This window comes from Fopius arisanus, unplaced genomic scaffold (assembly GCF_000806365.1).
Source record: "Fopius arisanus strain USDA-PBARC FA_bdor unplaced genomic scaffold, ASM80636v1 scaffold00036, whole genome shotgun sequence".
Lineage (NCBI taxonomy): Eukaryota > Metazoa > Arthropoda > Insecta > Hymenoptera > Braconidae > Fopius > Fopius arisanus.
In genome coordinates, this window is record NW_011887775.1 from 611,494 (window position 1) to 638,717 (window position 27,224).

The 27,224-nt window shown below is 41.6% G+C and overlaps 5 protein-coding genes across 6 annotated transcripts in view; 2 read left to right on the top strand and 3 right to left on the bottom strand.

The window, feature by feature from the left end:
• The window catches only part of Hr39 (Nuclear hormone receptor FTZ-F1 beta), a 151,875-nt gene that overhangs the window by 20,580 nt on the left and 104,071 nt on the right, over window positions 1-27,224 (top strand). The gene's annotated exons all lie outside the window — the stretch shown is intronic.
• Cad74A (cadherin-74A) lies at window positions 2,240-9,982 on the top strand. The gene is made up of 5 exons (XM_011304071.1): window positions 2,240-2,411; window positions 3,934-4,238; window positions 4,296-4,567; window positions 4,634-9,375; window positions 9,534-9,982. Exons 2-5 carry the CDS (start codon window positions 3,938-3,940, stop codon window positions 9,748-9,750), a joined length of 5,532 nt encoding a protein of 1,843 aa, XP_011302373.1. The 5' UTR covers window positions 2,240-2,411; window positions 3,934-3,937; the 3' UTR covers window positions 9,751-9,982.
• LOC105266139 (uncharacterized) lies at window positions 10,056-13,661 on the bottom strand. The gene is made up of 5 exons (XM_011304070.1): window positions 13,430-13,661; window positions 11,754-12,169; window positions 11,258-11,692; window positions 10,774-11,202; window positions 10,056-10,715 (listed from the first exon to the last, which is right to left on the bottom strand). Exons 1-5 carry the CDS (start codon window positions 13,574-13,576, stop codon window positions 10,322-10,324), a joined length of 1,821 nt encoding a protein of 606 aa, XP_011302372.1. The 5' UTR covers window positions 13,577-13,661; the 3' UTR covers window positions 10,056-10,321.
• Window positions 23,439-24,507, bottom strand: LOC105266138 (neuropeptide-like protein 31). Its single transcript, XM_011304069.1, has 3 exons — window positions 24,443-24,507; window positions 24,047-24,212; window positions 23,439-23,660 (listed from the first exon to the last, which is right to left on the bottom strand). The coding sequence occupies exons 1-3, from the start codon at window positions 24,458-24,460 to the stop codon at window positions 23,611-23,613; spliced, it is 234 nt and encodes a 77-aa protein (XP_011302371.1). The 5' UTR covers window positions 24,461-24,507; the 3' UTR covers window positions 23,439-23,610.
• Window positions 25,113-27,013, bottom strand: LOC105266137 (uncharacterized). Its single transcript, XM_011304066.1, has 3 exons — window positions 26,992-27,013; window positions 26,610-26,679; window positions 25,113-26,540 (listed from the first exon to the last, which is right to left on the bottom strand). The coding sequence occupies exons 1-3, from the start codon at window positions 27,007-27,009 to the stop codon at window positions 25,291-25,293; spliced, it is 1,338 nt and encodes a 445-aa protein (XP_011302368.1). The 5' UTR covers window positions 27,010-27,013; the 3' UTR covers window positions 25,113-25,290.

Consider the following 27,224-nt stretch of genomic DNA (forward strand, 5'->3'; position numbering starts at 1 on the left):
TCAGAGAATTGCGCAGGTCGTCCATAAATTCGATTATCGTCGATGCATTATCGATTTGCACATGATCGAGTCGGTGAGTTGACTCTCATTATCATGTGAATGAAAAATTTTTTCAGCAGACAGTCTGTGACGAATTGAGCCGTTTAGATTCTGTTTGGGTTAGTTGAGAGGTTTATTATGCAATTTGCAATTTACATCGGGTGTGGGATACCGGCACGTGTGAATCTTGAGGGAAATTAACGGTCTACATTGTTTCGGGTACTCCATAAATTTAGAATTCCCAGGCAAAAGTTTACTTTCACTCCGCGATGTTATTAAATCATCAATTATTGTTCCGTATGTTACGATGGATCGGGTAAAAAAATTGTAATCGGAATATTCTTTCCAAATTTTCAAAACATCTCTTGAAAATTTTTCTTTTGAAACAAAAAAAAATCGGGGAACAAATTGTATTTTTGGAAAATGTGAAAAATTTTCCAGAAATTTTTGCGAATATAATTTTTTCTTTTAATTATACTGTTGTTTTCTCATTTTTTTTATTTTTCAATATTCTCAAAAAATACGCGATCTAAATTATAAGAAAATTTCCTATTCAAATTTTTGAAAAATTTTTCAAAACCTTTCCCAAAAATAAAATTGTTTAGTTTTCCGATTTTTTGTCATAAAAAAAATTCTCTGAAAAGTTTTCCCGGAATTATTTGAAAAATTTGGAAAAAATATTTCGAGTAAAACATTTTTTTTCTCCTGCTTTACGAATTTATAAATTATTGGTAAAAATTTATTGAAGAACGGGCGGTTCAACCCTTCGTTCTCTAGACAATTCCCCGATTTCGATAAAAAACCCCTTTTCACCGTGAAATCGATCTCGCTGACACATGGGATGAAAAAAAATTATTGGAAATTACACGAGAGATTTGGCCACGAGGCGTGACAAATCCAACATCAAATAAAAAAAAAAAGCGTAAGAGTCAGGTTTCATTTATTATTTCGATGGTCGAGAAAAGGATAAAAAGGGTTTTGTGGATTCAATTTGGTGTCAGTGATACGCTCCGATTGGATAATTTATTGGAAAGGTTTTATTGGTGTTATTGATGAGCCAGATGTCGCACTCTAGGGATCACTTAGCGAAAGTTCTTCTCCGTTAACAGAAATTCAGGTCTGAGATTCTGAATAATCCGTGGGAATTCCTCTGCACTGATAACACTATTCATTCAGTCGACCGATCTTTCTCACTCGTAATGTATGACGCTGACATTTCTCAGAGCTGCACTGAATTAACGCGATTGCAGAACCACTGGGAAACGTTGGGGATGATCTTTCAAATTATCCCACGTTCGGATTTTAATGTTTTCATCAATATTCGTATCTCCTTTCCACTCAAGACAATTATTCCTTCGCCTATAGGAGCTAGATGTAAGAGAAATCAAAGCCAGTTGGTTGAAAAAAAAAAAACATTGACCAATCGAGGGAGTCGTTCACTGGGTCAGTGATCGATCAGCCGTTTCAGTAGATCCATCAGAATTTGTTTTGCCATTCTTCTCCCTCAGCACTCGATTGATGAGTGTGATATGACGTATTTGAATGATTACTTCTCCCAATAAATCAATTCATACTTTCTATCGGAGTCGATTCGGGGTATTGAAAAGCCAACGACAGGATAAACTCCAGAAATATTCAGCTTGTCTACCTCCAGGTGCGATCACGCGTTGAGACCTCCAATATATCCAGTTTTCCTATTTAAAAATTGCCTCTATATCACAAGTAAAATGATAGTTCCATTAGCATTCGGTAATTAATGCATTAACAACCGTTTGTATTGAATAATTTAACGGGAAAAATTGATAATTCATAAAATAAACTCGAGAAATTCAGCTTGAATGGTAAAAAGTAGTTCTTGGTTGGTCGAGCTGTTGGTAAAAATCCATGAAAATTGTTTATTCAATTTTCCATCCGTCCACCTACGTTCTACTATATCGTAAATCACTGGAGTCATAATCGCTCGGTGAAGGCATGCCTTTCCCTCCTTTTTCCTAATTTTTCATCCTTATTCCACCCATCAACAAGGATGGATAAAACGATTCTATGGTGTTACCTGTTATTCCCGGAGTTATCACGAATAGTCTATAGACTCGCCTTATTCCACAAGGTACAACCGTTTCTTTCTCATTCCCATTCCTTCCACTCCTCCTTGGGCCTGAGGCCCCGCATACCTTCTTACGATGCAGTGCTCTCCTGTCCATAGCCTCGACAACACACTCCGTACACGAGACTCACGTCTCCTTTATCTGTCAAAAATTCAATAATAAATTAACCTGGAGGGTTACTTCTGCTGTCTTCCAGAGGTTGAACTGCAGAGTGAAGTTACGATGAGTTGACCAGTGGATTTTTACGTGTCGCATTTGGATTAATTGGTAATTCATTGGATTGGAGATATAGTATTTTATTATTCATCTCTGATGAGTGATCCAATACTTTTGGAAGTGTTCGCATCGGTTTTTCTTCGAGGTGGGGGACAACATTCCGGTCACTTCAGAACTCTTGAAATTCCCCACGTGTAACGTAATACAGGGAATAACGGTGGTTTTTCTTTTTTTCTTTTTCAATGGCGTTGTGATTAAAGAGTCTGGGACACGAGGCCACAGGTAACCGGTAGAAAAGACAGTTAGACGGACGTGCCGTTAATCAGGTCTTCTGGGTGATGATGATCGCGTGATGTCGTGTGGATGAAATCGAGTCTCTTTGCTGGTGGAAAATTGTTAGGGGTTTTTTTTCGGGGGGTTCTCATGGGCCAGGGGATCGATGTTCTCGGGATGGTTAGTAATGGGATGGGTCCCGTCGAAAACTGGGGAGTTCGATGCTGGGGAGAGAGATCATCTCACAAGATGAATCCAAACTCGTTCAACACCTTTCGCTATTTTTTATTTGCTTTACTCTATGAATAATCGGTAAATTTACGTCGTCATGCTTCTCGCGCTCGGTAAATTTAACATAATACCGGTGGAATGCGGTAATGACCACTGGGAATAACGGGTATTTTTTTTTTTTGTGTAATGTGTGGCTCATTATCCGGAGAACTTCGCTTGAAGACTGTTGACTCAAATAAACACAAATTTCAGAGGGAAAAAATGGGATTCACAGGGGGTGGATGACCAGGATATCCTTGATTGAGTCATGGAGAACGTGACTTGACGCTTCAATCCTTCATCTCACCCTGTGAATCCATAATCAATTTGTTTTTCCATGAAATAATTGTTGTTTATCGCGGTGAATAATTATGTTAACACGGTGAAGTGGGAGGAGATAGGAAGAGGATTCGGATATTGCACTGAAGATTATCATCTCGATTGAATTGTAATTCCATAAGAAGTGAGAGCTCAAGTCACGGTATTGCGCCTAGACGCACTCGTTATTTCTCTCGGTACAATTGTCTTACGCAATGTTGTTACCCATTCCAACGATAAAGGTGTATTTATATCAATAGAAAGCCGAACGACAGAGGAATCTCGGTGTTCTCATCCTGTTTTCAGGATTTCCTCGGTAATTACATCAACCGCAGTCCATGAAAAATAACAGCCCTCGAACAATCATATGAATATTAAAATTACTCCTCTGCAGGGTGTAATAATGGTGGACCAGACATTATTCATCCAGTGAGGTTTTTTTTTTTCCCACGAGTGAAAATCTCGGGATGTTAGAAAGTCCATTATTTATTCACTGAGAAAACCGGACAAGATCAGGGCTGAGGCGATGGCTCTCTCTCTTTTTCTTTCTCCCTCGACCAGAAATGGAATTTGATTTCTAACGCCTTTTCATTGAGATTGCAATGAAACCGGTAACTGATACCGTTGTTGTCTCCTATTCCGTTGCAATGAGAACACTTCCAAAAATGGCAGGATCGCCAGTGGATGATTATTAACATGATTCTGTGTTCAGCGTGATGATGAGAGATTTTATGATCCTCTGGATCATCGCACTGTCACCAGTGTTGGCTCAAGTGGTAAATCGAGGGCCTCATTTTATTCACAATGGTGATATGGCGAGACTTGCTGTGTCAGAAGGGACATTACCTGGTGCTGCTGTCTATAAACTCCAGGGTGAAGACCCGGAGGGCTCGAAATTGCATTATTCAATCAGTGGCGAGTATTTCACGGTTAACCGTGAAACTGGTGTTGTTACACTCAGGCGTGCACTGGACCGTGAAGTCCAGGATCTCATTGAAGTAATCATCAGTATAACTGGTGAGTAATTGGTGATTGAGTCTTGTGGTGGGGAGTTATAATTTTTCAATCGTTTAGATGAGGGTGTGGCTGGGTCTGAGCCAAATATCGTGTCCTTGAGGAGAGAAATTGCTGTTCTCGATGAGAATGATAATCCACCGGTTTATCATGGTCGACCTTATGCAACCAGGATAATGGAGAGTGCTAAAATTGGTAGTCTGTTGTTGCCAGAGGGGACCGTTACGGTTACTGATCGTGACGGTGGGGTCAACGCTGACGTCGAGGTCAAGTGTGTACCAGCATCGGCTGACGATGACACTTGCTTCGTGTTCAACGTCACCACGGAGAAGGTTCGAACTTCCCCTCAATATATCTCCTTAGGTCTTTATCCAAGGTAATCAGACCTTTTATTCCAGATCTCAGAGGGAAAATACGATGTGAGAATCACAGTCGTTCAACCCCTGAATTACGAGCGTAGAAATTCTTACCTCATCACGTTGCTAGCAACTGATGGGGCTGGAGATTTCTCTAAGAGGCTCCAGGCTAGGGCCACAGTTGCTGTGGATATCCTAGATGTTCAGGATCAGCCCCCGATATTTCTGAATGCTCCTTATAGTGCAGCTATTCCGGAAAACACGTCGCCGGGGCATCCGGTATTGACCATTAGGGCTCGGGATGGAGATACTGGCGAGTCTAGGTCGGTTTTACTCAGTCTTGAGGGCGATGATCTTAATCATTTCGATTTGAGGATCTCCAGGGAGGGTGATATCACTGTTGGAACACTTGTCACCACTGATGTTGCACTGGATCGGGAAGAGACTAGGATTCTTCATGATGGGGGAATTTATACGTTTAAAGTCAAGGCTACGGAGTTGATTAATGATGAGATTCCCGCTGAATTTTCAACCTCGGTTATTACAATCGTTGTTACTGACGTTGATGATCTGTCCCCGGTGTTCAATGAGGGATTCTTCAAGGTTAAAGTGTTTGAGGATATAGGAGTTGACACACCTTTGCCTGGATTGAATATGGTTGTCAGTGATAATGACGTCGGTGAGAATGCCAAATTCATTTTAGCCCTGAGAGATGCACCGAGTTATCCAGGGGTCAGTCGAGGATTCTCGGTGACACCTGAGCAGGCACAGGGGCGAGTCCCAGTTGTAATCAAAGTTCTCGATCCAAAAATTCTGGATTACGACGTGGAAGACATTTCAAAACGAGAGATGGAGTTTGATGTGACTGCCTCCGTCGACGGACGAGTTGCAGCTTTCTCGAGGGTTCATGTGAAGCTTCTGGATGCCAATGATCACAGCCCGGAATTTTCTCAGGCGATTTATCGGCTCTCGGTGAGGGAGGATGCCAAACCTGGGACTAAATTTGGGGACGTCGTCGCCAGGGATGAGGACAGCGAGAGTTTTGGAGAATTGACTTATACCCTGCGAGGATTTGGAGCTGATAAATTCAGGACTGAAATGAAGAATGGAGGGATTTGGTTGGTTAAGGCTCTGGATTATGAGGTTCAGAAGTCTTATTCTCTGACGATGGAGGCGAGAGATGGAGGGGGTAGAGTGTCAACGGTAAATGTTATCATAGAAGTGGCTGATGTCAATGACAATGCACCAGTGTTCGAGCAGAAGGAGTACTCCAGAACGGTGAGGGAAGGTGCCACTAGCTTTGATCCTCAGTTATTCATTAGAGCAACTGATGTCGATGGTCCAGCTCATGGCAACGGACAAATCACGTACTCTATCAGCAGGCACACCGGAATGAGTGATAATGTCTTTCATATCAATGCGCAGACCGGAGAGGTGACCATGAACTCTCCAGCCAGATCTGGGGACACCGAGAGGGGTCTCTATGAATTGACAATTCGAGCCACTGATCATGGCTATCCCCCGCTGTTCTCCGAGACAAAAGTATTGGTTCGTGTTGGTGTTCCTGGTAACCAGAGGCCCGTCTTCAGGGGAAACTACAAAGGAGTCCCTGGACCCAATAGTTATCGAGCGAGATTATTAGAAAATGCCAGTCCGGGGACAGAAGTTATTAAAGTAGTGGCTAATGATCCTGATGGACGAGACAGCCTTCTGCAGTACTACATTGCCTCCGGGGCTAAAGACAACTTTGTTATTGATTCCAGTTCCGGAATTATAACGGTATCCCCTGATGCTAGACTTGATCTAGAGACTGGTGGTGATAAATACGAGGTTATTATATACGCTGTTGATTCTGGAGCACCGGTTAGAGAGACAGCTACCACTACTGTAACTGTTAATGTTATCGATGTTAATAATAAGCCACCGAAATTCAGGAATTCAACTTACCTGGTTTATGTATCGGAACGAGCATCGATCGGTGATTCTGTACTCAGGGTGTCTGCGGTCGATCCTGATACAGACGCTGATATCGAGTATTCGATAGTGGAACCTATTCAAGCTGTTGATAAGACTGGAGTTGCCTTGAAGAGCACAACACCTTACGATTACAAGACTGCATTCAGGATTCATCCAACCACGGGAGCTATTTCTGTGAATCGAGTTTTGGATTATCAAGTGGCAGCGGTGATTATTTTAACTGTTCAAGCAAGAGATGTCAATGCAGCGGTCGATAAAGAGTTGCAATTCGATACTGTCGAGGTGACGATCTACATTCAAGCCTTCAGCAACAATAACCCAATATTCTTGAATCCTGGGTGGTCGTTGAATAATCCGGTGATCAGAGTTACTGTGCCTGAAGAGCAGCCCCTTGGAACTACCCTGTTGATGCTGTCTGCCAGGGAGTCCACTGGTCACGTTGTCCAGAGGTTTGATCTCGTCCGAGAAGATGAAGACGAGGGATTCGTTAATGTAGGCGTTCAGAGTGGAAACGTCGTGTTGAGTAAAAGACTGGATTACGAGTCTTTGGGACAGAAATTCATAAAGTTCAAGGTCCGAGCGCTTGCCAGGGATTACGATATAACCAGGACGATGACGGAAGCTACCGTTATCGTTGAGATTCAAGATGTCAATGACAACAGTCCAGAGTTCACGAAGAAAGAGTACAAGATATCGGTGTTAGAGGATTCGAAGCCTTCTAGGATTGTTTTGAATGTCAAGGCTGTGGATGTGGACAGTGCGAATACCGAAGAGGAGGTCAAGAGGGGATTTGGCGAGGTGAGGTACACCCTGACCGGGGAAAACGCCAATCTCTTCGATATTGATGCACTCAATGGAAACATCAGGATCGCAAAGGATACAACACTCGATCGAGAGAGGCAATCTGTCCTCAGGTTCTATGCTGTGGCCTCTGACATGCCTGGAGGTGGGGCAGAGCAGAGGACCACGCGGTCTTTGGTAACTGTCGACGTTCTCGACGTCAACGACAACGCCCCCACCTTCCCCCAGGACTCCTACACAGCAGTAATTCCTGAAAATGCTCCCGTCGGTGTCAGCGTTGTCAATGTCACAGCTAGTGATCCAGACGAGGGAAAGGGAGGGGAAGTATACTTCGAGATTATCGACGAGGGAGAGGCCAGTGGACTCTTCTCGATCAACCATCAAACCGGAGAGATTTACTCTGCAAAAAAACTAACAGGAAAGGGCAGGACTGATCCTTATAATATGAGAGTTAGGAGTCAGGATAATGGACAACCTGTTCTGCACTCTGACGTTTCTCTGACCCTCTACATCGGTGACGTCGTCAGCAACGATGGAGTTCCTCTCTTCATCCGTCCCACACTGGAGGAGATTGCGTACATCTCCGAGAACTCGACGATAGGGAGTCCAGTGTTTCAGGTAGTGGCTTCGGATCCTGATGATCCCAATCGTCCTGATGGTAGGATTACCTTCAAATTTCTGGAGGATGGAAATTTTGAGAACGACGCCAGCTCGTTCAGGATCAATGGAGAGACAGGATTGATTACAACGCGTAAACTTTTGGATCGTGAGATCAAGGACAGTTACACATTAATTCTCGTTGCTCAGGATTTGGGGAGTCCTCCTCAGCAAGCGTCCAGAGTTCTTCAGGTAGTTGTCAACGACATCGATGATCACAAGCCACATTTTAAAAGGGGTTTGGACAGTCCTCCGATAGAGTTCAGTGTTCCTGAGGAAGTTCCTGTGGGTACGAAGGTCGGAATCGTCGAGGCCGTCGATGAAGACATTGGTGAAAACGGAATGATGGATTACGCCATAACTTATGGGAACGAAGCTGGACTTTTTAGTATAGAACGACTGGAGAACAACTCAGCAATTATTAGATCAGCTGGGCGACTCGATCGAGAGATAGTGGATCGTCATCTGTTAACAGTCAAGTGTTTTAAATACCCTGTGATGCTGCCTGATGTAATTCCCAGGAGATACAATCGTCAGGATCCTTCGGAGCGACAGTTCCTGGTTAGAGTCATTGACGTTGACGACAACAAGCCCCAATTCAGGAAGGACAACATCACGATTGGGGTCAGACTTAATGTACCTATTGATACGAGCTTGATTACTTTGGAAGCCTATGATGAAGATGTCGATGCACTTCCGATTAATTACGTCATGGGAAAGGTGTCATTCACGTCATTGGCTGAGCCCTCGATGTCGAAGAAGGGGATTCCATCGTATCTGGCACTGAATCCTCAAAGTGGAGAGCTCAGGACAACTGGCTCGATGGCTAGCTTTGCTGATGGCTTCATGGAGATCCCCATCACAGCGAATAATTCTCAAGTACCTGGAAGAGAGACCAACGTGACACTTCGCATTTTTCTGCTGAGGGACAGAGACATGTTGAAGTTTGTATTCTCAAAGCCACCGGTTGAGGTGAGAAAGACGCTCGAGGAATTTGAAAAGGCTGTGCAGCAGGCGTTGTCTCTTCCCATCACAGTCAACGTTTACGACACTCAGTTCTACTCGAAGGACGATAATTCCCTTGACTTCTCATCGACAAGCTCTTGCTTTCAAATGGTGGGACGTGAGGCATACGATCTCGAGGAAATGAAGGCACTGTTGAGGGACTCCAGGAATGACGAGTTGAAGAAGGTCTACGAGAAATTTCACGTTGAGAAAGTACAGCATTGTGCAGCTCTCGTGGCACGAGCTGATGCTTCGATGACTCAGATGTGGGTACTTGCCATAGCAGCATTGGTTGGTGTTGCCACGATTATTTCTAGCTGCGTGTTATGCTGCATGCACTCGAAGTAAGTTTTATCGTAATTGGACACTAACAACTCTAGAGATTGAATGCAGGGGTAATTTGTTGACTTTGATTTCATGGAATTCAATTACCAGAGTGATATTTTAGTGATAATATGAAGATGATGATGAGGTTATTAACTCGATTTTCTCCATTTCGAAGATACAAACGTCACGTGAAACACGCACGCTTGAGGGAACAAGCGAGACCACCACTGAGTTATGTTTCTTCAGGGCCTGGAATGGTCAATGCACAATCTCACACAACATTGGGGACCCTTGGGCCTGGAACAATCGTTGCTTTGGGCCCTCACGAAGGCCCTTACGAGTGGGGGGCTGACACAACGCTCTATCATCCCAGCACCTTGTCTAGAGCGTAAAGTGTTTTCATGAGAGAATGAAGAAGACTTCGGTGCTTATGAATAATGACTAGTGATTTAAAATTGATAAGTGGATAATCGAAAGGTGTCCAATTATTTTGTACAGTGGGATAAGTTTGAGGTACAAGCCTTCTGTAATATAATTCTTAATTAGTCCTTTCAGTTGAGACATGTACATTTTAGAGTATTTATATAAACGTTGAATACAAAAAATATATAATTTATATTCATCGATGGACGTTTAGACATGTGAGAAGTTGAAGTATTTCGGCTGAGGATTTATCAGTCTGTGCGTTTATTTAAATGTCAAGGTAACAGCTGGTACCAACCCAATGTTTTATCTTTCTTTTTTTTCGATAAATCGACGATTTTATGGTGCAAAAAACATGATAAAATAGTCGTAAATCGGTCTTACGATATCACATTATTTTTTTCTACAAAGTGAAACTCGGAATTACTCTAATTGGTGAATGTCTGCTACTATGTGGAGACAATAACTTCTAATACTTTCACTTTTACAGTATTTTCCAATTTTACGTACAGGATTTATTCTTTGGATTGCTCTTTGTAATTAGTCTGTCGCTACCAGACCATCGGCAAATTTCTGAAAACCCTCGGGGGTATCGACATCCAAATCAGAGGTTGAATTTTTTATTCCTCCTGAGACAGTCTCGTTAGCTTCGCTCATATTATCAATACTTTCCTCGCTCTTATTACCCTGATGATTGAACAGTACATCCTGGGGCTTTTTGTCCTCTTCATTCGGCATTTCCAGAAAGCTCTCTTCGTATTTGGTCAATGGTAAATTAGTCGGGTCGTTATCTGCCTCTTCTAGTTTCGATTCCTCAATGGCAGAGTGATCAGTCAATTGTTTGGTGATTGTATCAAATGGAGACATGACTTTCCTCACGAATTGCTCATGATTCTCTGGAGGCATTGCCTCGGATCTCTGGATAATATCTTTCCTAAAACACGAGAGTGACAATAAAAAATCCTTAAACTCTTCAAAACCTATCCCCTCACCTGCTGAGTTTGTTCTTCTTCCGGGGATACAAATTCAGGTGAAATACCATTTGCTGCTTCTCCTCCTCTTCCGTTCCAGATGGACTCGCTGGAAAAGCGACGACAGGAATCGGTTGGGGATGGCCCCCGTAGTATCTCCCACCTCGACCAAAGGTCATAGGTCTTCTGGAATCTGTTGAATAGTCCTCTTCACTCGGTCTAGGTCGTGAAACTTTCTTATTCGTCGGTTGATCATTAATTTCGGTGATGGGGTAGATATCCAGCATCACGCTGAAGGGCTTTGCCTTCCTCTTCTTGTTCCCATAGGCTGAGTAGCCTGCACCATTGTCATAGGTTGATTCGACGGGTGGAGGTGGTCTCATGATGATCGGACGCTGCATATATTGTTCGTAGTAGGGATTGTACCTTTGAAGACCCGCAGGTGAAAACCTGAAGACAAGTCGATTAAATGACGTTTCCTGCTAAATTTAATGATTTTATTCACCTAAGGTTGGCAGGTGCTAGGAGATTGACGTCCGCAGGATGTTTAGGCTTGTAAGGATAGAAAGGATCATTATTCATGAAGAGAAATGGAGAACTGTCAGAGTCCTCAGGGTCTTCATCATCTCCAGGGACTAATATCTCGGATTTATCGCTGTTAGCCATCATCTCGCCGATGTCGGGGTATAGGTCGTACTTCTTTGGGTTCATGTACACTCCAGTGAATTTAATTCCTCGTTTCGGACTCTCCGGGTCGTTCGTCAGGTATTTTATTATGTCCTGAATGTTTCGGGAGTTGTGGGGATACCTGTACTGGGATAATTGAGGGAATTTGAGGCGTTGGAAGGATGTGGGCGTCGGGTTCTGGAGTTTGAAGTGAAAAGGGGTGGGTCGTAGATCCTCTGGAGCTTCCTCGTTGTCGTCTGGTCCATGGGGATACCTAAATCAATAAAGAAGTGTTGCTGATTCATTCGAGGGACGTTAAAGGATTTTTTTGTTACATTTGTCTGACTCGATAGACGACTGCGTGATTGCTGAATAATTGCTTAGACTCGATTTCCTCCTCACCAACGTCTTCGCTCTCGGCTGATTCCAATAATCTCTTGCGTAATTTGAAATTTTCAAGACTCTGGGATCGTGGCTCCAGTGGATCAGGCTCCAGACTCTTTCCATACTTTTCGGATTTGTTTGAGGGATCGATGAAGGACAGGGATTTTATGTCGTCGTCATATCGCTCTTCAATGCTCGTCATCGAGAGTCTCTCGACCTCTGGTTTTTGGGATGTTGTTGGAATTTTTTTGGGGAGACTCGAGGATTTTTTCAGGGCATTCTGCAGGATGTAGATGTGCTTTGTCTCCTGGCTGACTTTGCTGCTTGCTGATGCTCCGGAGGCAAAATCGTAGATGAATATAGCGGCCTGTTGAAGTTGAGAAATCATTTCCACGTCGAGTTTCTATCGATCATCTTGACCGTGAAATTACGACAATTATAATTCAACAATTAAACGCTTCATGGTGTTAGATCACGCTATTTTATTCGCATTAAATTGAGAAATAATCGAGTTTGAGAATTGTAGGAATGTATAATCCGTGTCAAAGCACAGTTAACGCCCCATATGTGAAGCATTGCAGAAAAATCTCGGGTTCGACGTCACGACCGGTCGTCACGCATCATGTTCATTGCAGAATTAAGACCTGAGGAGAAAATATTTGGAGCCTCCTCGTACATGATCTTCCGTAGAATTTCTTTCGTGTAGAATTTCTTTTTGGGTTGAGAGATACAGACATTTAACGGTTGAATTTAGACGGAATTACATGATAAAAGAGAAAGCTCGGAGGGAATTCCCACAGTCCATCTACTGATGCTGTTCACATGCTAACGTAACTGCAGTGATGAGACAGAATTTTACAATGAAGTGCTAATGAGCGGGTGATTATTGTTATTAAGTCGAGGGGAACGAACTGCTCTATCTCTCTTTGCAACAATGTAATCTTTTTTATAAGAATTATCATTATCGGGGAGAGTGAATTGTTCTTAGATTAATCTTTCTATGAACAACTGATTTTCCTTTTATCGTCTTGAAGAGTACCCGGGTAGAAAAAAAATTGTAATCGGAATATTTTTTCCGAATTTTCAAAACATTTCGGAAAATTTTTCTTTTGAAACAAAAAAAACCTGGGAAACAAAACAATTTTATTTTTGGAAAAGGTTTTGAAAAACTTCAAAAATTTATTTCGGAAAACTTTATTTATAATTTTCTAGAAATTTTTGCGAATATAATTTTTTTTTTAATTATACTGTTCAGTTTTTACTTTTTTGATTTTTCAATATTCTAAAAAAATACGCCATTTAAATTATAAAAAAAATGTTCCCATTTTTTTTTGTTTCGTAAAAAAAATTTTCTGGAAAGTTTTCCCGAAATTTTTTGAAAATTTGGAAAAAATATTCCGATTACAAGAAATCGAAAATTGAAGAAAAATTTTTCATAAGATATGGTTTACCGGCGTACGGGCCCACGGGCCCACGGGCATTATCTATAATTTTTCACGGAGGAAAATTTTTTTTTTTAATTCAAATATTTTTGGCGCGTAAATGATGATAAAATTCTTAGGGATGAGATGTGGAAATAGGATTTTTCAATCTTTAGGATCTGATTAGATATAGTGAAAGGAATTACCAAAATTACAGCGACGATAGCCATGACCACAATAGCAAATTTCCTGACGACAGGTCCGTATTTACTCGAATTGTATCGATCAGCGCGATCAGAGTAAAGTCCCAGCTCTGAACTGCTAATTGCCGATCTCCGTCCAGTCTCGAACATCTCGTGCACTCCAATTTCACGCACGTTCAATCATAATTGAGATTTTTTATTTTTTCACTGGTATCAATAGGCTGGTTGTTCACTTGGCACCTGCTGGAGTGACTAAACTCCCCGAATGCAGTTTTCACTGGTATTCAATTGCTCTGTTCGGGTACAATGAGAAATTCTTTTCTCGTGGGGGCGGATGGAGATGGTAGGAGAACATGTGAATGCATGAACTACTTACCAAACGACTTTGGAAGTCAGTGTCCATGAAGATGGTTTAGAATGAGAAGTCACTGCACTTGGACAATGAAATTGGTCCTGTACAGGTGGATTTAAAAAATTGTCTTTTATTTTACCTTGCGATAATTACATCTTCACGCAACATTTTCTCTTTCTAAAAGATAAAATTGGTACAGCGTTTTCAGGCGTTGAGTAGATGTGAGCATTTTCGGGCGATTTACATTCGTAAATTTAAGCCTCAAGATAAAAAACTATCAATTTTTTTTCTCGTTAGCCAATTGTACGATTTTTTATTATTCTTAATATAAATCTAGGTACTAACGTTTACGAAAATCGAAGGAGATTTCAGGGATTGGGTAGTTGTATCCGATTGGTCTCGATGTGGGGGGTGGGAGGGTTGGTGGTGGTCCTGGTCGACCGGTTGGGGGTGGACGATAGGTTGATGTACTCGGGGTTATGCTGTAGATTGGGGTTGGGAAGGGAGGGGGACGAATGGTTTGGTACGTGGGTCTTGGGGAGGATGGTGGAAGGTATGGGGGTGGTCTGGTTTCAGGTTGACGAGTTGGTTGAGTTGGAGGAGAAACGTATGTTGTTCTTGAGGTTACGGGGGGTGGACGGGCTGTTGTTTGAGAAGGGGTGTAAGGTGTTCTCGTTGTTTGAGGGGGAACGACAGGTGGTCTGGTGGTTTGGGGAGGGATGAAGGGATTTCTGGTTGTTGGGGGTGGCAGGTATTCTGGTGGAGAGGTTGAGACTGGTCTTCTCGTTGGTGGAGGCGGTGGAGGTCTCGTAGGTGGAGGAGGTGGTGGTCTCGTTGGTGGTGGAGGTGGAGGTCTCGTTGGTGGAGGTGGTGGAGGTCTCGTTGGTGGAGGAGGTGGAGGTCTCGTTGGTGGAGGTGATGTGGGTCGTGTTGGAGGTGGAGGTGGTGGCGGACTCCTTGTTGGCGGTGGTGGAGGTCTCCGCGTTGGTGGAGGTGGCGGTGGAGGAGTCCTAGTTACTGGTGGTGGTGGAGGTCTTCTCGTTGGAGGTGGCGGAGGCCTTGTAGTAACTTCTACCGGTGGTAGGTACTTTGGTGGATTTGTTTTTGGTGTATCGAAGTGAGGTCTCGTTGGGGGTGGTGAAGGTCTTCTCGTGGTAGTCGGAGGAGGTGGAGGCCTTGTCTGAGGTGGTGGCCGTGGGGTTGTTCGGGTCGGAGGAATATATTCAGGAGTTGTTGGTGGGGGTCTAGTGGGAGGAGGTCTGGTTGGTGGAGGTCTAGTCTGAGGTGGTGGTCGTGGGGTTGTTCGGGTCGGAGGAATATATTCAGGAGTTGTTGGTGGAGGTCTAGTAGGGGGAGGTCTGGTCTGAGGTGATGGAGGAATATATTCAGGTGTTGTGAATGGAGGTGGAGTTTTTACTGGAGGTCTGCCGGTCGGGGGAAAAGGTTGATCCGGTTTTGGATAATAGTACGTTGTGCTCTGAACCGGCCTCGGTGTTGTAGGAGGCGATGGTCTTGGTGTGGTTGGTCTCAGCGTAGTGCGTTCTCCGAAGGGCACAGTTGGCCTGGGGGTAGTCTGTGGAGGCACCCTTGTTGGCGTTGGGAAGGACTCGTCTGGTTTTGGATATGAATATCCGGGTTGCTTAGGTGGTTGAGTGACTGGAGGTCTATACGGAGGCTGAGTTACTGGCGGCCTGTATGGAGGCTGAGTTACCGGAGGCCTGTATGGAGGCTGCGTTACTGGCGGTCTGTATGGAGGCTGAGTTACTGGTGGCTGAGTGACTGGCGGTCTGTATGGAGGCTGAGTAACTGGCGGCCTATATGGAGGCTGAGTTACCGGAGGTCTATATGGAGGCTGAGTAACTGGCGGCCTGTATGGAGGCTGAGTTATTGGTGGTTGAGTAATTGGCGGCCTGTATGGAGGTTGAGTGACTGGTGGTTGAGTAACTGGCGGCCTGTATGGAGGCTGAGTGACTGGTGGCTGATATGGTGGCTGTGTTACTGGAGGCCTGTATGGAGGTTGAGTTACTGGAGGCCTATACGGTGGCTGAGTTACCGGAGGCTGAGTTACAGGTGGAAATGGCTCTTTTGGTTTCGGATACGAGTATCCTGGTGGTTTCGGTGGTTGCGTTACTGGAGGCCTGTACGGCGGCTGAGTAACTGGAGGCTGATAGGGTGGCTGAGTTACTGGAGGTCTGTACGGTGGTTGAGTAACCGGAGGCCGGTACGGAGGCTGAGTTACCGGTGGCCTGTAAGGTGGTTGAGTTACCGGTGGCCTGTACGGTGGTTGAGTTACAGGTGGTCTGTACGGTGGCTGAGTAACTGGAGGCCTGTACGGAGGCTGGGTAACTGGTGGCTGATACGGTGGTTGCGTCACCGGTGGCCTGTACGGGGGTGGTGTCACTTCTGGTCGCCTATTCCAAAGATAATCATCATCATAAATCCATAAATACCCACCAAATAATTCGCATTAAATGTACTCACGAAGGCGGTAGAGGAAAAGGCTTCTGCGGGGGATTATAAACATATCCCTCGAATGGAGCTTGTGCGCCTGAATCACCATCAATCGCTCTCTTGCTCTTCCCGTGCACCTGGCACGTGGAGAGCACTGCCACCAGTGTGACACTCCACAGCAACTTCCACTGTAAACATCCACAACATTATTCCCCTCATTAATTATACTCGTTGACATTCAGTGGTGAAATGCATCGACGGATGATCTGCACCGAATAAAAATATTGCGCAATCGAAATCAAGTTTTCCTGAACGTGAGGGGCTGACTAACTCGTGGGATACTCTCACGCCTCGCCCTCAATTATCCTTACATAAGTCTAGACTCCACATGATGACAGAGTGCAATCGTAGGAGGATGGCACAAGATATCGTTAAAAATTCTCAATCATATTGGCAGACATGAAATTATCATTAATCAGTTTCCAATGGCTGTGCTCATCTAAATGAGGTACAGAATTCATTTCGAAACTTGAATTCAATAAAAAATACTGAGGGAAGCCGAAAAAAAAATAAAAGAAAAATGTAGGGGCAATGGGGTTTGCGCCATCGCAGGGCCATCGATGGTTCCAGCTCGAAAGGAGACGTCCAGTGACCTTTAACAACTATAATTTATATCTAAGATCGAGCATAGGGAAGAGTAAATATCGCTCCTCAAAGGTTATGGCATCTATTGTAGATTGGTGAATGTCCCCATGACGAGTCAATGAGTCAATTAAACCCCATTAAAGCATTCACGCTGGTGTATCAATAGTAAATTGAGTCATTGAGTGTAAATCAGGTACTCGGTACTTATTTCATTCATAAATGCCTCATTCATATACTCCTGAATACATTAGAGAAATTGCAAAAAAAAAATTATATATATACATTTCCACATTTCCACATTTCCTGCTTCACTACTTCACTTGAATCTTGCATTTTTCTTTCAATTCCGTAATGCGAATGTAGATCCGGAGAAAGTTTGAAAATGGTCGCGCATCTTTGGATTCTGCCATGGGGCAAATATACGATGACCAATATTGTTGATGCTGGCCTTTATAAAAGCCCCATACGACTCGTATGAGGCGTCGACTTGTTGTGCAACATCAGGTTCCTCGATTATATCATCGACACCAGTGGGTATTGACGATACCAAACATGTGGGATAGGTTAAACTGTCAGTCTTATTCAAACGCTCTGTTTAGATTAGTGCAATGGTCCATTGAGTACTCATTGAGAACCTGTTAAACCTGACGCTCGTCTCGACGATATTTGCATGGCAATTATTCTTTAGTCTCACCGTTATCCCCAGGATTACGATTAGGAAATCATCCGGGTGTCAGAATTTGAATAATGGTGGATAAAAATAGGGAATTCAGACGATCGTCTGATGAAATCAATTGGAAATACTCTTGCCAAAAAAAAATTTCTCTTGGTGTTCAAGGTCTAATCGTTTGCGCAATCCTCTCGGAATTATGGTAATTTCATCTCCCTTCACAATATTTTAATCGAGGTGAAACTGATTCATCCCTCGTCAAATGCATAAGGTCTCGGTGTTTTCAATAATTGAGGGATTGGTGCAGGAATCGCTGTGTGAATGGTAATCGCGATAAATTCTACTTGCTGAATAGATAGTTTGTTCTATGATTTCTATGTGTTTTTCATACAAAAGGTTAAACAGAATGACGTTGAACATATGGTGACTCGGCATAACTGACACTCCGAGGCGTTCAACACCTCACAATTATGGGTAATATTCGTAATGCATTTGCCATCGTTGATCATAAGTTAGTACAACTCGATATTTAATTTTGAAATACTTCAGGGGGAATTTCAGGCTATTAATCTATCGGCTTCTGGGCATCCGCAAACGATCGTAAAAGGCCTTCACCCGCTCTGCTTTGTGGATATCTGTGTGGGTAGAGATGAGGATGCTTCAATAGTTATGCGGTATCACACTGTTCGATTGCTTAACTCGGTTCAACCATCAATTTTATTTATTTTTCCAAGTTTGAATTTAACGATTAAGTACTTTTGGTGGGTACTTATCGAGGGGAACGAAATTTCGATTATAAATTCAGTAGCGAAGTCTTCAGGTTTGTCATGATGTAATATTCCACTGAGATCGACAGATGTACCAATAGAGATGGTCTGATGGCCCAAAATATCGGCCTTCACGTCCGCCATTGATTAACGTTCACCTCAAAATAAAGTTGCGACGGCTTCTCTTGCCCTTTCTTTTTTCGGTAATTTATATCATCGGGTGACATCACATGCACGAGTTTCAAAAAAATAAAAATTACAATCCGCGCATGGAACGAGGAACTTTATGTGCTTTGCATGAGTTTAGAGATCTATCGTCACGATTCACGATTCCACCACTCCTGTTTCTCACGAGGTGCTTGACATTAATTATCTTTAATTTATCGTGCATATTACCGGGGAAAAAATTGTACTCGGAATATTTTTTCCAAATTTTCAAAACATTTCTGGAAAACTTTCCGCAAAATTTTTCTTTTGAAACCAAAAAAAAAATCGGGAAACAAAACAAAAATTTGTTTCAGAAAACTTTTTTTATAATTTTCTAGAAATTCTGCGAATATAATTTTTTCTTTTAATTATACTGTTGTTTTTTTACATTTTGATTTTTCAATATTCTCAAAAAATACGCCATCTCATTATAAAAAAAATTTTCGTATTTAAATTTTTGAAAAATTTTTCAAAACCTTTCGCAAAAATAAAATTTCGTTTTCCAATTTTTTTTGTTTCATAAAAAAATTGTCTAAAAAGTTTTTCCGAAATTTTTGGAAAACTTGAAAAAGATATTTCGATTACAATCTTTTTTACCCGGGTTATCCCGTTTACCCCTAAAATATTCCCCTAAAATATTATTGCCGTAAATATTATTTCCGTATCGTAATGTGGAACGATCAGGACTTCTGTCAAGCGCATGGCAATGTGACAACCTCGTGGCGATTCCACAACACAAATGTCTTATTATGCAAGAGACGCGGATGAAACCGGGAACCGATGTAGAACTGATCTTTAACCCTCGGCTTGGGAAACTCTGGGATTTCAATTACGTACTAGGGACCTTTGAAGCTATTGCAGACCGCTAATCACTTGTCGTTTTGTTAGTGGCTCGTTAATTGATTTTTCCACCCGGTAAAAGTGAGTAGATAGTCCACAACATTTATATCCAATGAGAGTACGAGAATTCATAAAACAATGCGATGCATAAATCAATGAGTTACATCAGACTATTGCAAAATCATTAGCCATTATAGTCTTCCGAATTCATTTTATTAGTGATAAATATATTTAACGATGTTGACCCACGGGGGTGTTAAAATAAAAGGAGTACAAGGGCCTCCACGAATTGGCTATAATTTATGCACAAGAATAATCAAGTCATTAATTCAAATTATTTTCCATTTAAAAGTCGATAACAGCGGGTAACTGGCGGTTGACATTCCGATGTGTCTTGTCAGGATTCCACTCGCAATCATGATAATATCTCCGCGTATTAACCAACAGTTGTACCCTCTATAAATAAAAAATCGCGACGTGTTATTTAAACGTTACAATTTCTACGATTAGCGGGGGATAAAGCCGAGGCTAGTCTCGCTGAAAAATGTTAGAACGATACGTCAATATGGAAAAAAGAAAAAAAAAATAATACATTCACTGGATTTTCTGTAATCGGCCTCAACTGTGTAATCCCTGCTATTCGCAACCCGTAACCTTTACAGTGTCTCTTGAGATGGAAACGAAAGGAGAACCTCTCTACCGCAGATAGATTTTTTCAAAATCATCCCATTACTTTGATTTATTTGTCAATGACAATTTGGCACATTAAACTCGCCACTTATTCTATTTACTCCCATTTTTTCAGTTCAACCCACTTGTCACAACTTTTATCAATCACACTACTTACCATCTTGATTAGTTTCACACGCGACTGGTGATGTTTTTTTTTTAAGATAAAAATTAATCAGAAGTTATAAATGTTGCACTTGTGACGAATTTTAATGAAAATTCCGGTTACTCGCGGGAGCGGGTGTCCCGGGAGTTGAACTTCTTCGACGAATGGCTATCGTGGAGCATTTATAGGATTCATCCGATCCTTCTCCCCCTTGTGATGACAAGGGGGGGGGGCTAGTGGGGATAAGGCGAATGCTGGTCCAGCGATGATACACCTTGGATGCTTAATGCCATCTCTCTCGGTTACGCAGGTGATACACCTGTGTGACGTGGATGGCAATCCAGCTGAGATAATACCACCTTACTCTCGAGAGATTGACCAAAAGGTTCCAACTCTTGCGATAGGAGGAATTTATGGTTTTGTCAATTTATCGAAATTATGGAAGGTCGTTTTTTTCTTTTTAAATTAAGTAAACAGTCATTTGCCTCCAACATTTACCCCTTGAAAATATTTCTCTCATTAATTCTTCGTCTTCACTTTTTTTATTATCTCGGGTATTTTTGATGAAGTCTCGATGATTCTCGGTGACTTATAGAAAAAGTCTTGTTATGGTTATCACATTTGAGATATCGTATGCTGAATATTCAATAGTTCAGGAAGATTACAGTGTGAAAGGTTGCAATAATAAATTCCCGGGGATAGTAATTATCGACTTGAGTAAACATGATCAGGAATTAATCTGTTACGAATGGAGCACGTGTTGGTCGGTCTCTAGGAGCGATTCGCAGTCCCTTCACGCCTTTCATCTGCTCAAATGTCCTTACCAGTTGCGGTAATGAGATGTGAAATTGAAAGCATTGCTGGGAATCCGAGTCACTGATTCACACTTGGATGAATAGACAGTATAAATATTTATTTCGGGATGTACTTGACATCAGGATCATCGAACCGAAGGTGATAATAGGGTGAAGCATTCAGCCTTCGATTCAGAAACTCTAGGAGACGTTCAGTTAATTTAATTTATAATATTCGTGGAATTTCTAGGGTAGAGGATAGTGCGAGGTTTTAGTTTTATTATTAAAATTCTTATCTAGTGATCGAGTCGTTACCACTTGTGTCCAATGGCATCAAGGACACCTGATTTTTGAGGAAACTGGTATTCGAAATGTTCGATGTATTCACAGTTGCGATAGCCGGCATTTTGATGATTCCTCGGCTCAAGGTACGACCTTTAGGTATTTCGTAAAAGTACGAGATCAAAATAAAAATAGTTCCCTTCAATTAGATTTCATGATCAGTATTTTTATTGATGATTAAGTAATTTATGTGGAGATCTCACGAGTCCTCATTAGTTGATTATAATATATTCTCGATAATCAAATTTGTTTTTGCAATATGGGGATCACGGAATTCTGTGCTTTCGCCAAGGTCGTCTCCATCTCTTCAATTTAATCTAAAGGTTGAATAACATTCGGGTTGACTGTGTCGTGGTCCTTCCGAGAGAAATGAAACTCGCAGACGTAATAATTCATTGTAATTAAAATCTTTTTATTCACCGATATTTCTGGGAATATCCCAGAATTTTGGTGACCAAAGTCGATGGCATTGAGACAATCCTCTGGAATCTTGAGGTTTTGATGACTGTCGTCATCACCCGGATGACGATTAATAAGGCGTCTGTCTCGTCCGAAATCACAACTCCACAATCTCTCTCTCGTATTTCAAGTATCTCCATTACTCCGGAAGTTGAAATTCATTTTCTAATGCATTAAGTAATCGAGTGTAATAATGATGTCGATGACTTTTAGTTGAAGATGCAACAGAAAACATTGCGTCAATATTTAGTAAAAGAAAATTATCATTTTTCGCAAACCGTGCGTTATCTAAACACTAGGGGATTAATTAGGAAGCTGACCTCCTTGGACAGACACTCGTGTCTCAGAATAATTATATAAATTCCTGAAGAGAGTGTATTTGTTGTGGGAGGAGTAATGGAATTTCGCAAATTAATTTTTCCGCTGGGAATTTTTGTCTCGACACCCAGGGTCAGGATTCACCGCCATTTGGATCGGTTGATGCCGACCCGGGTTAAAAAAAATTGTAATCGGAATTTATTTTCAAATTTTCAAAAAAATTCTGGAAAACTTTTCGATTTTTATTTTGAAACAAAAAAAAATTGGGAAATAAAACAATTTTATTCTTGGAAAACGTTTTGAAAAATTATTCAAAAATTTGTTTCGGAAAACTTTTTTTATAATTTATTAAATTATACTACTGTTTTCATACTTTTTTGATTTTTCAATATTCTCAAAAAATACGCCATTTAAATGATAAAAAAAATTTCCTATTTCAATTTTTGAAAAATTCTTGAAAACCTTTCGCAAAAATGAAATTGTTTTGTTTTCCAATTTTTTTTGTTTCTTAAAAAAGAATTCTGAAAAATTTCCCCGAAATTTTTTGAAAATTTGGAAAAAATATTCCGATTACAATTTTTTTTTACCCGAGTATATTTTCATGAAACTTTAGCCATTCCGAAAAAACCTATCGGCTGCTTTTGATATTTATTTAACATTATACCAACATTAAACTCGGTTCATGTATCATGTGCAAATGGTGAAAGCTGTGCGTTAAAACTTCACGTTAGCATCCAGCACTTTCGTAATATTTCGTGGATTGTAAAAAAATATGCGGACAGTTGAATCCCAATGATGCGGTCAGTGAATATATTCACCAGGAAAAATCTCCAGCTATTGCCATCGAGGTGATCCAGACAATGAATCCCGGGAAAATTAATTTGTTACAATCGGAGGGCTTCCAGTGATAATTATTCACTGAAATAATACAGGCGAAGGCAAACTAGTTTGAAAGATGCGTCCACACGATTCGACCAGTTGTGCAATAATTCCCTCTCATTCCACCAGAAACATTCTCCAATCTTCATCTCTAATTCAACTAATTCAACGATTTCGAGATGACAGACGAGACAAAGTCCCACAGTTGATGGAAAAGAAGACACGTTCGAATAAAAAAAATCACATGTCGCAATTGAACATTTCTCAACAATTGATGTATTGCCACTCCCCGTCGTCAAATCCGGCTGTAATTCTTGATAGGTTGAGATGAGAATGCAGGCGTTATCCTCAATTACGAATATATTCTTCCATTGTCTGTGATGATTCTGTCAGAGACGCTCATTCTAATTAATTCCGATAAATGAATTCCATGCTTCCCATGAAAATCGAAGGTTCGTCGTAAAAATTTGCATTTATTTCAGTTTTCAGCGTTAAAAAAATGGAAAAGTATCAATACAAGCAGAAGTTTAAATCGGAAATCTGTGGGCGTTTTGTCGAGTTTTCGTCGAGTCTCGTCAGGATAGTCTCCACTTCCAAAGGGTTAATTTACCTCAACCTAGAGCGGCTAGAGATAGTAACCGTAGTGTCCGTATCCGTGGCCGAAATATGGGTAGCCTGTAATGAGAGTGATGGCCTTTAATGAGTTAATTAAACTGAAAGAAAAATCGATAAGAAGAAATCGCGTAATTAACTGAACTCCCCCGGGGATGTCACTCGTTCAATTTTCACCCGAGCTTTTGCGAATTATTTTCCGGATAAAAAAAAATTGTAATCGGAATATTTTTTCCAAATTTTCAAAACACTTCTGGAAAACTTTTCAAAAATTTTTTTTTTGAAACAAAAAAAAATTGGAAAACAACAATTTTATTTTTGGGAAATGTTTTGAAAAATTTTTCATAAGAAAAATTTTCTGGAAAACTTTTTCCGAATTTTTTTGAAAATTTGGAAAAACTATTCCGATAACAATTTTTTTAACCCGGGTTACTCTCATGGAGACTTACCGTATCCGTAACCATAGCCATGCCCATATCCATGTCCATATCCGTAGAATGGGTATCTGTAGCCGTAGTAACCGAGTCCATGTCCATAACCACCATAGAATCCACCGAGATGTCCAGGACGGGCTAGGGTCACGCCGACGACGACCAAGAGGACGATGAGAATGAACTAGAAACGATTAAAATTAATTAATTCCCCAATTAATAACAAAACTAAACGAGATTAAAAAAATATTTGAAGGATGTACAGTAGCTGCTTATCAAAATTCGATTATGATTAATCATTCAATTATTATCAATAATTATAAAGACACGAAGTGTCGGGCCCAGTTCGCGATAAATCGAAAGATCGAAAGATCGAAAGATCAAAAGATCGAAAAGACATGAATGAGAACTTACGATCTTGGGGTGAGCCATACTGCCGATGGTTTTTCTTGTCACCTGAGGATATTTCACTCTGGAGTGTCCCATTGTCGTTGCATCGTATCTTTTTATGCTGAACTCAACTTCCGGTGAGGCCCCACCCGCACTCAAGACATGTGTTTTACCTATTACGCATCACTAACACGCATACTGAGTAATAATAACGTCCATTGTTGAGGTAGCCATAAGAGTTATGCGGTCGAATGTCATTATGAAATAGTAAATAGGACAATCCCTCCCCCGTCCTGATTATGTACCTTTAATTTCATTGGTTAGCGCCTTGACATCCAAATATCTTCCCAGCGATGCAAATCGCACGTTATAATTGACTGAATGCCCCTGTGTCCACTCAATGAACATCTAGGAGAAAACAATAGGTTGCACGCGAGATTTCAAACAAATTAGTGACTAGCAATCGTCAATTAATTGATAAACACAAGAATTAGGAGAACGACGTGATTAGTCATTTTGTAATCCCCTGGAATTATTAATATCTCAATATTTTTTTAATCCTCTGCTCGCAGCGATGGACATCTTAATTTCACGTCTTGAATATCTCTGCATAATTTTATGGGTGGTTTTATAAATAATGAGAATGTAGAGAGTATATTTTACAGAGTATTTATTAATAATTTTTTGGTCTCGGTGGAAAGTTTAACATGAACATAACGAATGTGATGTAATTACAGGATACTCATTCGATTATTGCGCATTAGACAAGGGGATAGATAAAATATCATTATTTCAATTTATTGTTTATAAAATCCCACGTATATATACAGTGACAGTACAATAGACTGAATTATATAAATGTTAAGTGGGTTTCAAGCTTTGCCGTTGATTCCTCGTTTAGCTGCCAGATTAGAATTGATTAGGAAGGCGTCGGGACGAAACCGAAGGTCTGAGTAATCATCGAGTTGAGGATAGAATAATTTCTGGTCGTGGAAGGCTGCACTGGGTGCATCTGTCAGGCTGTAATCCACATTTTTCTTGTCGCCCGAGGGGTTTTCCAGTTTTTCCGAGTTCTTTGATGCCGATGTCAGAGGTCCTGAGGCGTTTCCGCTGCTCGAGTTATTCGGTCTGGGTGATCCTGGAGCTCCTGGATGTCCTGAACCTCCGGCACCTCCTGACGGATAAAAAGCTGGATAATTGGATAGCCCCTGGCCTCGGTAATTCTCGCTGAAGGGATTCTGGAATCGTTGGTTCGGTAGGAAATCAAAGTTATTGGGGGCATATCCCTGAAATGGAAAAGATCCAGAGAATTGTGATAGGGATCGCTGATCGTTTAGGGAATTGGGGTAATTGAATCTTGGATCCTGTCGATAGTTTTGTCCATTCAGGTCTTGTGGATTCTGGGGTCCGCGGTAACTCTCGAATCTGGATCGATCGTCCTGTCTGAATCCAGAGTTGAATTGACCGGGAAATCTACCCGCGAACCTATCGTCGTATCCGAATCTACCGAAGTCCCTGAACCTGTCGAACTCCTCAGGATTTCCAAACTGCCTATTGATTCCACTATTGAACCCACCATCGCCATTAGGATTTCTTCCATCGCTTCCTTGAATGGCATTCTCATTTCCTCGTCCACCTGCCTGATCTGCAGGTGCATCAAAGGGCCTGAATGCACCTGGGCCCTGATTGAATGGACTCCCATCCCCGAAAAATCCGGGATTGAATCCCCGAGGATATGTTGGATTGAACTGTCTTCCGTTCTGCTGTCCAGCCCCATTGAAATCAAAATTATTTCTGAAATCAAACGGAAATTGGTTCTGAGCAGCTTTCGCTGAGTCAGGCCCTGAATACTCAGGTCGCTGATCAGGCCGGAATTTGAGTTTATCAGTAGAGGGTGCCTCTGTAGTCCTGGGCTTTCTCGTTGTTCCCGTTGATCTCGACGTCTTCGGCTTTGCTGTCCCTCTAGATGATTTTGGTTTAGCTGTTGTTGTAGCTGGAACACTCGATGCACCAATGGTCTCGGTGATGGCCGTTCGGATGGGCCTGTCACCCTGGAGGCCTTTTATCAAGGCCGAGGGGATGACAGCTCCCACGTGGGCAGCAATATTGCTCAATAGGTCTCCTGTTAAATGAAAAAAAAAAAATATGTCAGACCGATTTCATGTTTCCTCACGGGCAATTAATCATTCACCTGCTGCTGGCTTATCCGCAGCACCTCCGTGCTCCAGAAGTTGCAAACCCAAGATAATGCATAACAATATCTGAAATGAGATATGAATCATTTGATTTATGGTCATTAACACTGGAAATGCAGATGGAGGATAATAGCGAGGACGTCAATATTTCGCAATGGACAGATAATTATGACTGATATTACGTTGTCTTGATTAACGTTTTGTTTCTTCAGTGAATTAAAGCTGATGATTAACTGTCAATCTTCATTCACGATTAATTATAATGAAATTTAAAAGTTGCGAGTCTTCTTGGTGCGTTTGATCCTCCGATTTTGCCAGTTTAATTTCGCAAAATGTCATGTGTGTCGGAGAATATTAAAATATTTCTTGGGTACTCACTTTTATTGCGTGATACATGATGCGTGCTTCTCAGGTAGACTAAGGGGTTTTCTTCGTTCTCCCTGTCATATATACTTTCCCTGATCCTTACAACTGTACTCACGACAATCTCAGCTATTCAGAATTATGATACTTGACGTGGAAAATGTTCATGCATGACCGGTCGTTGTTCTCCTTTGTGGATCTATTGTTATCCAAGTAGAAATGTTTCTCTCTGATTCAGCTTCCACCTG

Excerpts from the sequence above, each read along its gene's own strand:
- LOC105266137 (XM_011304066.1), bottom strand. Across the intron at positions 26,541-26,609 it reads TGCGGATAAGCCAGCAGCAG|GAGACCTATTGAGCAATATT; the intron begins GTGAATGATTAA and ends TTCATTTAACAG.
- LOC105266138 (XM_011304069.1), bottom strand. Across the intron at positions 23,661-24,046 it reads TGGCTATGGTTACGGATACG|GCTACCCATATTTCGGCCAC; the intron begins GTAAGTCTCCAT and ends CTCTCATTACAG.
- LOC105266139 (XM_011304070.1), bottom strand. The coding sequence starts at position 13,576 with ATGTTCGAGACTGGACGGAGATCGGCAATTAGCAGTTCAGAGCTGGGA. Across the intron at positions 12,170-13,429 it reads CTATCGTCGCTGTAATTTTG|GCCGCTATATTCATCTACGA; the intron begins GTAATTCCTTTC and ends CAACTTCAACAG. Across the intron at positions 10,716-10,773 it reads AAGAAGAACAAACTCAGCAG|GAAAGATATTATCCAGAGAT; the intron begins GTGAGGGGATAG and ends CTCGTGTTTTAG.
- Cad74A (XM_011304071.1), top strand. The coding sequence starts at position 3,938 with ATGATGAGAGATTTTATGATCCTCTGGATCATCGCACTGTCACCAGTG. Across the intron at positions 4,568-4,633 it reads TCAACGTCACCACGGAGAAG|ATCTCAGAGGGAAAATACGA; the intron begins GTTCGAACTTCC and ends CTTTTATTCCAG. Across the intron at positions 9,376-9,533 it reads TTATGCTGCATGCACTCGAA|ATACAAACGTCACGTGAAAC; the intron begins GTAAGTTTTATC and ends TCCATTTCGAAG.